We start from the raw sequence: 11,474 nt of genomic DNA on the forward strand, positions 1-11,474 counted from the left end.
AGACATATTCATAATTAAAATCACAAATTAAAGTAAAGATATAACCAAATTGTATACAGATCTGTGTAGTAGCTTTACTTGAATATTGATACAATCAGATTTTCTGTTTATCTCGTTAATTTTTCTTCTTTTATTAACTTACACATAAAATTGTATAATTGAATTAAAGTATAATGAAATTTTTATTAATTAAAATTGTGTCTACATATGTACATACATATTAATCAGTATAATTTCTATATAAACTATTTATGCGTCTTTCAGTTTGTTAAGGTGCTTTGATTAATCAGTAATATATTTTAAAATCCTTTTTTTCGAGAATAAAAACATGGATGGTTGAAATATAATATGTCATAAAATTATTATTAAAATATAAATAAAGATTTTTTTGGATGAATATAAATAAATAAATTTAAACTGATAAAATTTAATTTGAACCTTTTTTACTGATAATATAAAAAAATTTAATTCATAAAATATTTTAATAATAATTTTATAAAATATTATACCTGAACCATTCCTTTTTGAATTTAAGAATTAAAAAAGGGATTTTGATAATAAAATGAGAGAAAGATCCTAAGGGGAGGGATTCTCAAGCACTTCCTTACATGGTCATTCCTTCTCATCAAATCGTATCGTAAATTTGTTTCTGTAATATAATAATCAGTTTCACTTTCTGTGAAGACAGCGCACCGCACCACTCGTCACACCCAAAAAGAACAATCCAAATCCGAAGCAGCAAAGCAACCCCTTCCATCTCTCTCGCATTCCATTGTTCATTTGTGTGCGCGTATATAAGGAATTACTGCTCGAATCGTCGATAATATACTCCTCCGTCGTTTTCCTTCCTCCGGCGCAACCTATGCTTCTCTCTCCACCGCTTCTTCTCACCCTCTTTTCCCTCCCCTAGCTCTTTTTTTGTTCAGTTTTTCTGCATTGGACTTCTTCCTATTCTCTAGCTTCTTTGCAGTGGCAAGCAGGAACCAGAAGTAGTGGTTTCAAGTTTCTAGAGAGTTCGCTTTAATGGCGGAGCATGTTTACTGCTGTGAGCCAAAGTTTTTCCTTTTCTTAGCCGTAATTGTGCTTCTCGTCCTGTTTGCTGGCTTGATGTCGGGCCTTACCTTGGGCCTCATGTCCTTGAGTCTTGTTGATCTTGAAGTTCTCGCTAAGTCTGGCACCCCTAAGGATCGCCAATATGCTGGTAATTTGCTTTGCTTGATGAGCTCTGATCCTTTCTCGAGTTACTTCTCTCTTGCACCTACTTTTAGTTAATTAATTTCCCTTATTTTATGTGCACTTTTTTATTGTTAATTTCGTGATTTCTTGTCAGCTAATTGTGAAGGTTGTAGCTATGATTTAGACTTTTGAGCGTCGTACTGCACATATTTTTGGAAATTTGCCTTCTACAGTTGGTGATTTGCAGTTTTCTTTATGGATTTCTTGAAAATTTTCATCTGACGCAAAATTTATTGAGGTGGTATGATGTGATTTGTGTTTTGGAATTCCGATTAAACGTGGCTGTCCCAGATCCCATGGATGAAACTCTGAACAACCTTCCTTTCCTTAAGTGTTTATTGCGCTACTAACTGACTGTTATTTTTTATTAAGAAATGTTTGGGTTCCAAGAAATAGAAAATACATTACCGTGTTGGATGTTGTGCTGCCATTAATGCTTTCGACCTTTTAATGTGCTATTTGTCTTTACAGAGAAGATATTGCCTGTTGTCAGAAATCAACATTTATTGCTCTGTACTCTGCTGATTTGCAATGCCGCGGCCATGGAGGTGCAACCTAGGTTCTAATGTGTGATTTGATAAGTTTTATGACTTAAAAAATCTAGTTAATTTTAGGTGGTGATGGGTTTTCAGGCACTTCCTATCTTTCTTGATGGTCTCGTTACGTGGTGGGGCGCTATCCTGATTTCAGTGACATTGATTCTTCTGTTTGGTGAGGTGAGTATGATTTTCTCTTTTCGCCCTTTATATATTAATGATAATGCAAGTATATGAATGATTTGAAATATGTCTCATTGTCCCCGGCTCCACCTTGTTCTTAATGAGGCAGTAGATGACTTTTAACACAGATGATTGGCAATTTGAAAAATCACTGTAATTAATGATGATAATCTGCTAAACTTGATCATGAGAAGCAGCTGAAGTTTCTGAATTTGGGTTGTGTATAGACTTGTTTACTATGTAAATAAACCATGACTTGCGCAGTTGCTGCTTGTCCAGCACAAGCCTTGTATCTCATAGGAAGAATTTTTAATACTCAATTATTCAGCATGGTGAGGAGAAATGCTCTGACATCTCTTTAATTTTATTTCTGTACAGATTATCCCTCAGTCTGTTTGTACTCGATATGGGCTGTTGATTGGTGCAACAGTGGCTCCCGTTGTCCGTGTGCTTGTATGGATATGCTTTCCAGTTGCTTTTCCAATCAGCAAGGTGAAATAAATCAAGTGGAAAATTATGTTAATCCATTGCTAGTGAGCAAAGAAATTTAATATTCTCATTCCTGATTTGTTTTATTTTCCCCTATTTGCATTTTTGCATATCTGTGGTTTTCCAGCTTTTAGACTTTTTGCTGGGTCATCGGAATGCAGCCCTTTTCCGCAGAGCTGAGTTAAAAACTCTTGTAGACATGCACGGTAATGAGGTCTGTACCAGAGCTATATGATGTGTTTTTGTTATTGTTTTGCAAGCACTGTATTTAATCTTGTTTGCTCCCTTTCTTTTGAAGTTGAACAAACTAGTTATCTGTCATCTTGTTATTTCATTAGCATGCTGCCTTTTTGTGATACAGTTTTCTTAGAATGTGACTGGAGACTATCTTATCTTTTTCTCTTGTGGCTATCTAGACTTGACTCGTTTACTTTGAAGTTTGAAATGCATGCACTTTTATCTTCTATTTGATACTACGGTCCTTTGTTTAAATTTAGGCTGGAAAAGGTGGAGAATTGACACATGATGAAACAACTATTATTGCTGGGGCACTTGAACTAACTGAGAAAACTGCCAGTAATGCTATGACCCCTATAACTGAAACTTTTGCCATTGATATTAATGCAAGGCTTGACAGGTAATGTGTTATTATAGAATGCGACTTTCCCATAGTATGTTATAGGGCTGTTGACAATGTAGTTGAATGTATGATGTTAAGCAGGGAATTGATGAGTTTAATATTGGAGAAAGGGCATAGCAGAGTCCCAGTCTATTATGAGCGACCTACAAACATTATTGGACTTATTCTGGTAGCAGAGCCTCTATCATTTCAGTAAATTTGATCAAATGAGATCCATGGTTTTTGCAATATACTTCTTTGGTTTACGTTCTTTGTACTTTTGCTCAATATCTAGTTATTTTTTGCCTCAATTTTTCCTTGGCAATGCATTTCCTAAATCCGCGCTGCTAAATTTTAGGTCAAGAACTTATTGACAATTCACCCAGAAGATGAGGCACCAGTGAAGAGTGTGACCATTCGAAGGATTCCAAGGTATATATTTAATAGTTTCATGATAGAAGGCATGTTGATCCTATATAGAATCTGATGCATGTTGTGTGATATGTCGCCATAAATTTATGTATTTGAATCACCTATTTTGACAGAGTTGAAGGCAGTATGCCACTGTATGACATCTTGAATGAGTTTCAGAAGGGCCATAGCCACATGGCTGTTGTTGTAAAGCAGTGTGAAAATTCATCCCAACATTCTGCCAGTAAACATGGTAAGCGCTGATATTGTGATTAACATATTTATCCTTTACCATCATACAATATAGGTTCCTTTGAATTCAAACTGGTAATTTCAGTTAATAATAACCTCTCACTGCCTATCATTCCTCTGGCATAGGCTCAACGAAAGAGTGGAGTGTGGATATTGATGGTGTTAAACCTTCTCCTGAGAAAGTTCTCTTCAAAAAGAAGCCACTTCATAAGTGGAAAAGCTTTCCAAATTCACATAATTCTCCCAAGCTTGGCTCTCGATCCAAAAAATGGTCAAAGAATATGTACTCGGACATTCTGGAGATTAATGGAAGTTCACTTCCAAGGCTTCCAGAAGAAGAAGAAGCTGTTGGGATCATTACAATGGAAGATGTTATTGAAGAGCTTTTACAGGTATCAAGAGTCGTCCTAAACTTGCTTTCTTCTTTCTTTCACGCCTAGAAAATTTTTTGCTCGCAGTACAGGGCAGTCAGTATGGGATTCACTCTCCCACGTACATGTAGTGCAAGCACAAAGCACAAAACTCAAAACTATTCTCTAGAAAACCGTTATTGACATTACCATTTCTTGCTATAGGAGGAGATATATGACGAGACAGATCATCATTATGAGGACTCCTGACCAAAAATGATCCAGTGTTCATGTACAGAGCCACCAAATAATCGCATCGTTTTCTTGTTTTATGTACATGGATATTGCAATTTAGGAGTGAGAGCTTCGAATAGGTCGGGATTCAGAAATGTGATTTTAGATTAGAAGATGACAAAGCCATGATCAGGAATAGGGTAGGTATGAGGAACTACAGCTACTCTGTACTTTGCATCATCGATACATTTTGTTGCCGAGGATCCACCACCCCACAGGATCATCACGTGCTTTGCTGCACATTTTCATGTTTTGAGGGTGGGGCAAGTTATGTCATTAAGTGTAAAATTAATGTTTTGGACTTCTTATTAGATGCGCTTTTGTCGGCGTTAGCCAAAAAAAAAAAAAGTGCTATAATTCAATTGTAAGTTTCATATTGAAGAATCAATGAAGTTCAATGTCCTCCTGTGATGGGTATTGCCATTTTTGGAAAATATTTTCAGATGGGGATAAATACATTAGGATGGATGAAAAAAAAGAAGAGAGAGTAGGCATTGTTACTGAATCTTTTTAGTAAATGTATATAAATAAATATAGTGTTTTATAAATTAATTAATTGATACTCAACAAGGTGTTATCATATCAGTAGCCAGATTTAAACTCATATTTTGTGAATTGAGTTGATTTTTAATTTAGTGAAATTTGGCAATTTGCATTAGTTTTAAAAATAAAATATAGGAAGGAATATAAGAGAAAATATAGGAGGTTTGGATAGGAGTAGTATGGTATTTTTAAATTTGTATTTGAATATTTAGTCCTTTTAAATAATTTTAATTTTTATGATCTTTTTTCATAAATATTACTGTCTATTGGTTCTTCTCTCTAATTCTCTCTAGAATTTAAGTTACTCAGCAGTTGTTGTGATACTTCTTAGATATTACTAACTTTCCTCCTTCAAATCTCACAATAATTTTCTCAGTTTTTTTGGACCAAGATGCATATATTTCTGATTCTGATGGCTATCTGATCTAAAATATACGCAAAATCTGTCAGCTTGTCTTGGCATTCCCTGTCATGCTGAGACCAAGGCCACTAACAGACATAGGCAGGATATTGACAATTATTCTTTTCAGTACAAAAAAAAAAGATATTGACAATTGTTCGTTTTAAATATTCACGGTTTCCTTTTTATAAATCTTTCCTTCGGTGCCAGATACGAGAAGTATGGTATTAAAATTTAATTTGATTTAATTTATTATAATTTTATAAGACCCCTCCTCAAAATCGTTTAACAAAAGCCACCTAATTATACAATTAAAAAAATTCATGTAACGTTAAGAAATTTAAAGAAATCATTTTCTTTGAATTTTTAAATATTTCTTATATAATGAATTAATAATAATCTAAATTTTAATAAAATTATATAATTTTCATCTTTAATTAAAGTCTGTGATGATCTTAAAATTTTTTAAAAATTTTTTATAAAGAAAATAAAGATTTAAATTTTACAAGACTGAACAATGTTTGCGTATTTTTTTAATTAATTTTTATGTAGGTTGTAAATTTTGAGACAAACTGTGTCTAATTTAGTGAAATTTATTAATTCACATTAGTTTTAAAAATAAAATGTAGGAAAAAAATATAAGACAAAATGTAAGAGGTTTGAATAAAAACAATATAGTATTTTTAAATTTATATTTGAATATTTGGTCCTTTTAAATAATTTTAATTTTTATGATCTTTTTTAATAAATATCACTTCCTATTGGTCCTTCTCTCTAATTCTCCCTAAATTTTAGTATAAAAAATAACAATATATTCAAACTGCTTACTTGTTATTAAAATTTTTAAAATTTTTTTTCAATAATTATATTCATTATTTGAGACCTTATGCTACTTTTTTCAAAGAATGATCAGAATACAATATGAAAATAAAAAAAATAAAATAAAAGTCGAGTGTGTTTGGATAGCTTTTTAAAGGCACTTTCGTATAAGTTGACATTGGAGATAGTATTTCAATTGCAGTTTTGAACCGGTGCCTCTTTTAATTTCTTCGCTGCCACAGGAAGATGTGACTTAGAAAAGTTGCATTCACAAACTACCACAATTATAACTACGCTACAACTAAAGACGAGGGGTTAGTTAAAAACAAATTGAGACAGCCAATATCTACAACAGGGTCCGCACCAACTTTTTGTATTTGGTAAAGAAATGAGACTTGGAAGGCAAGTTAGTTGATTAATTATTGTTGTTAATGCCCTAGTCTGATTTGTGAATTTTTTTTTTAAAAAAAAAATTTTGAAGATGTACCTTAAGACGGTCACATATGTACTGCGTACTCTAAAAATGCAAAACAAGTTTACATGTCATGTTTAATTTTGTTTCTACGCGAAATTTTAAACTGTAAACTCCAAATGACTCCGTTTTAGGGGACTGGAAGAATCAAGATTACAACGAGGAGTCAACATCTATGAAGAACTGTTCTAGACAAAAATGAAGAGTGTGAACAGATAGCCATAAATATCTAATCTTTGACAAACGGAATTCAAAAAAGAGATTCAATTCATGATCATGCAAGTATGGGTTTCTTCCTTTCCAACTAAGAGCACCAAAATGATAGATTTCTTGGTCAACTTACGGATATGGTCCCCAGGAAGGACTTTTGGATACAATTCCGTAACTTGCTCAAGGGTTTTGGGTGGTCGCAATCAAATTAAAGTGAACATTAAAATGTCACAACTGAGAGAAAATACTCAGACAGAATTGGCCATGATCAAAGATTGCAGCTTTCGGTCCCTTCCCCCCCGGGGGGGGAGGGGGTCAACAGTAGTTCCCAACATCATCTGAATATCAAGCTAGATTTGAATATCTCGACATTCCAAAGATAACTCTATTTACACACAAGATTGGAAGATCGGTCTCTAGTTGTAAATATGTTGCATTTGATGTTACATAAAATATCTACGCACGTAACATCTACGCAAGAACTTAAGCATGCGTACAATCAAAATGGACAGTTTGGCACACATACCGGGCAAGTAACAACATTCCCTTGTAAATTAATACATAGCAGAATACACCTCAGTGGCGATGCTTGCTCCTTTTCTCCTTCCTTTTCTTATGTCTAGACTTCTCTTTGGATTTGTGCTTCTTAGAATGCTCCTTGTCTGAGCTCCCTGAGTGAGATTTTTTAGCCTTTTTCGCTCTTTTAACATGGATCTCCTCCTCTTCAGAAGATTCACAAGACTTCAGTGAAGCAGGCCTTTCTGGACCATAAACACGACGGTTGCTCACATCAGAACTTGTAATAGGCTCCTCCTCATCAAAGTGACGTGGAAGGTAAGGACCTGTCTCGTCCATCCTCGGACCAATGGCTCCTCTGCCTCGCTTGGTCCTGCAAAGGACAGTTTCTTCAGTCATAACCTTAACCAGTGTGTCTACATCAAAGTACCATGCACATAAAATGTCGAAAAGCAAGAATACCTAGAGTTTAGAAACATCTCAAGCTCTTCATCCCTTAAACCTTCGGGGCAATGGTCAGGTTCTCCTTTACTAGAGCATGAAGCAGAGGCAGTATTATCATCCATGGCAAACCTTCCGGCGCTTCTTAATGAGTTACCATCCCTATGGCTTCTGTTGCCAGGGTTTTGATCTTTAGATCTGCCTTCATGCCTTTTATCCAGCTCTAGTTCTTTCTGCCGCACTCGCCACATTTCATTTACATCTACAGCTCGATTTGCTGAAAAATGAATAAAAGAATGAAGCACACACAGAAAAGACAATAAGATAGTAGCTGAAGAGAAAAATGCTAAACAAAATGACTACCAAACACACAGGAAGAAGAGGATTTTCAAGTTAATCACAAAAACAAATTTAAATTGCAACAGGTTTGACAAATCTATCATCTCTAGCTCAAAAGACTGTAAACATTTTGGTTTTACTAATGTTAAGAATAATTAAAGATTATGATTATTGAGTTGATTCCCATGACGATTTTTACCAAATATTGGCACATTCCAGCATGGAAAAAAAATCATAACAATATCTTGATGCAAATATTATAATATTTTTCTCATGATTCTGAAAATAATCAAAGACTGTACGTGTGTACTACTTTGCAAAAACAACAGGGTCTCAGTTAACATATCAGTAAGAAATACATAATGATTTGCATATATACAGTACACAAGAAAACCCACTTCAAACTCAATTGCTGAGATTTATCAACCCAGAGGTAGGTGTATTTAATACAATCAGAAGAGATAGAACCACAAATGCTAAGCAGAGATTGCATGAATCAGAAACTGTTGTGGACTGAATGGGGTGTTAAATTGGTTCAAGTCAAAATAATTCATAAAAGGAAAGCAGTTTATAATTTTGTCATTGGCAGTTATGCAGAAGTTCTACAAACTATTAGAAGGAAAAATTAAGAGCAATGGTCCTCAGTAAGAAAACAGTCACTAAGAATCACATTATATAAAGGCCCATCAAAAGATGGACCAATGGCTTGCTGTTAGAATAACTACTGTCTTCCTTCAAATTTCATATTCATTTGATAAAATTTCCGTGATCAAACACAATGGGCAAGTTCTATTTCTAAAACAGTAAATAGGACCTACCTTGTTGTACCCCAAGTACAGTTGCTGTGAGGAAGCGTGAATTTGGCCGATGCCGTTTATTAGGCTGTCGAAGATATGCAAGAACACCTTCCTTTTCAGCCTGTTGTCGCAATTCAGCTGCTTCTCTCATAAAAAGAGCAGCTAGTCGGTTTTCAGTCTCCAGATCCATTAAGCAGCTGAACAAATCAACAAGGAGGGGGAAAAAAGGAAGGGGAACAACAATCAAATGAAGAATAGAAAAGAAATTCCAATAATTAAAACAATCCACTACCGGGGAGTAGTTCTAAAGGGTGTGAAACAAGAACTCTAATTCTCCAGTTCAAACTGCGAATGCAAAATTGCTGGCCCCACAGAGGCCATTGGCATTTGGCAACATGAGTAGCATTTAAAGCAACAAATAATGGTTCGCTTCATTGGTAGATTATAAGTTCAAGATGAAAAGGGAGCAAAAATCTAAAGCAATTTGCATACCCAAGGCCTAAAACCATCTCCACTGCAACATCACTTTTTAACATTTTGAACTTTTCAACATAGCAGAACTCCAATCAGACAACACATTACCATTAAATTAGATAATCTTCCTTTCCAAAGACCTAACATAAAGTAGAAGCCATCCCATTCTAATCGAGATAAATAAACCAACAGAAACGTCCTTAAAAAGTCGTGAAAGAACTCTAAAACTACCTTGTATTAATATATAAAAGACACTCTAAAACTACCGGAAACATAAACCCAATCAAAGTTATGGAATTTGGTATGGTAAAGCTTTCGAGAATCTGAAAATTCCGAATAACGTCCAGCTTTCCAGATAAACGACCTTAGTAATTGGTTCAATGACCTAAAAGGCGGAAATTTCAGTGATAAACGATGACAATGGAACAAATTCTTGCTTCAGGTCATATCTCGAATCGAAGTTCTGTTTTTTGGGGACACAGAGACTGATAGGAAGCCAGAAATCGAAGCAAAACGCGATAAGAGGATATCCGAGACAACTTCAGCCGTCAGAGATCAAGATTTTCTCATGTCACCGACTATAGAAGAGTCGTCGGGGAGAGAAGAACGTGAGGATAAATAGCCTCTAATTCGAACAGAAACAAATGAAGAAGAGGAAACCAAAAATCGCAACTTACCCGCCACAAACTCGCCCAGAGACTTCTAGCGTTCAGAGCTCAAGCTTCGGCTCAGGTCGCGGGGAAGAGGATGGTCGCCGAATAGAGGGGTTAGGGTTCTTCCGATCGAAGCTTCCAGCCCGGGAAGAGGCGCAAGTACAATTCACGCAGGTATGATTCCATAGATTACGGAACCAATTAGGAAATTTTTCGTATACGTAAGACTTTTTTTTTTATATTTATTAATTTTTTAAAAATTAATATTATTTTTTTAAATAATAATTAAGTAAGAAAAGAAGGGAAAAAATTAAAAAAGATATTAAAAATATTTTTAAAAAAATATATCATATTAATTAATTGAACTAATATTTTTAATCTATATAGATTAGTTAACCAGATTTTGTATTAATTATCAAAATATTTAAACATAGAGTATAAATTGTTTATGATAATATTTCTTTTTTCTTTTTTGAAGTTTTATTGGGCATTTGGGCACAGAGCCACTGGTGATGATTTAGGACCTGTTTGGATATCTCAAAACTATGGTTTCAGAAGCACTTTTTCGCAAAACGAGATAATCTCCTTCACATATTTACTTCGTAATCCGTAAAAGCACTTCTGAAACCATGGTTTGGTTTCTATCCAAACACACCCTTAATCTTTCATTCATGTAGTTATAGGAGTTTTGGAACACGTATATTTAAAATTTAGGAAAAACTACTTTCCCTTAAATTTTATTAAATAATAATAGATCTCAAAACAATTTAATCTATACAAACTAGGCTTGTAAATATTACGTTTTTTTTAAGATATATTACTATTAAATAAACTTTGTAAGACTTAGTCATATTTAGTTTTTTAATTAAAATTTATAAGTAATTTTTTTCTTTTATTTAAGCTATACATAAAATGTATTTTCCTTTTAACCTATAAGCAAAATGCATGCCTTCCTACCTCATACTGACTACTTGGCCTAATATAATATATTTGTTTATTGCTTATAAGTAACTTATGTGTTTATGGGCAATGAAATTTTCAAATGGATATTTATGGATAATTTTTTTCTTTATTTATTATAATTTTTTTTGAGGCCATCAAAGCGTGTACAGACATTTTTTTTTAAATTAAAATTAACATGCAAAAGAAACTAATTTCTCATAATGTCACAAATTAAAGTTGAAATTAATTGTTAGAAGCAGTATCCATAGTTAATGCCAGAGAAATTGGAAAGGGAAAAGAAAAGGTGATTTGCAAGGATGTGAACCAATCAATTTCAGTTTGAGAGAATATTTGGATAAGAAATAAGCCACAGTTTTAGAAATAATTTTATGAAATTTGAAATAAATATGTGGAAAAAAATTATTTTTATTTATATTAAAATATTTTTTTAAAATGTTTTTTAAACATCCCAAACAGCCCGAGAATACTATGACTATC

At 33.8% G+C, this 11,474-nt stretch overlaps 2 protein-coding genes across 2 annotated transcripts; one reads left to right on the forward strand and one right to left on the reverse strand.

Annotated features, from left to right (window-relative positions):
* Positions 1-730: 730 nt before the first annotated feature.
* On the forward strand, positions 731-4,781 carry LOC114743125 (DUF21 domain-containing protein At4g33700). The gene is made up of 11 exons (XM_028931319.1): positions 731-1,201; positions 1,708-1,784; positions 1,869-1,952; positions 2,334-2,447; positions 2,572-2,658; positions 2,942-3,081; positions 3,166-3,253; positions 3,422-3,495; positions 3,609-3,727; positions 3,853-4,118; positions 4,302-4,781. The coding sequence occupies exons 1-11, from the start codon at positions 1,024-1,026 to the stop codon at positions 4,344-4,346; spliced, it is 1,272 nt and encodes a 423-aa protein (XP_028787152.1). The 5' UTR covers positions 731-1,023; the 3' UTR covers positions 4,347-4,781.
* A 2,364-nt stretch (positions 4,782-7,145) lies between these two features.
* LOC114743126 (AP-3 complex subunit delta-1-like) lies at positions 7,146-10,224 on the reverse strand. The gene is made up of 4 exons (XM_028931320.1): positions 10,059-10,224; positions 8,929-9,104; positions 7,793-8,048; positions 7,146-7,703 (listed from the first exon to the last, which is right to left on the reverse strand). The coding sequence occupies exons 2-4, from the start codon at positions 9,095-9,097 to the stop codon at positions 7,391-7,393; spliced, it is 738 nt and encodes a 245-aa protein (XP_028787153.1). The 5' UTR covers positions 9,098-9,104; positions 10,059-10,224; the 3' UTR covers positions 7,146-7,390.
* Positions 10,225-11,474: the final 1,250 nt, after the last annotated feature.

Source organism: Neltuma alba, unplaced genomic scaffold (assembly GCF_004799145.2).
Source record: "Neltuma alba isolate B1F8T4 unplaced genomic scaffold, ASM479914v2 tig00003947_pilon, whole genome shotgun sequence".
Classification (NCBI taxonomy): Eukaryota; Viridiplantae; Streptophyta; class Magnoliopsida; order Fabales; family Fabaceae; genus Neltuma; species Neltuma alba.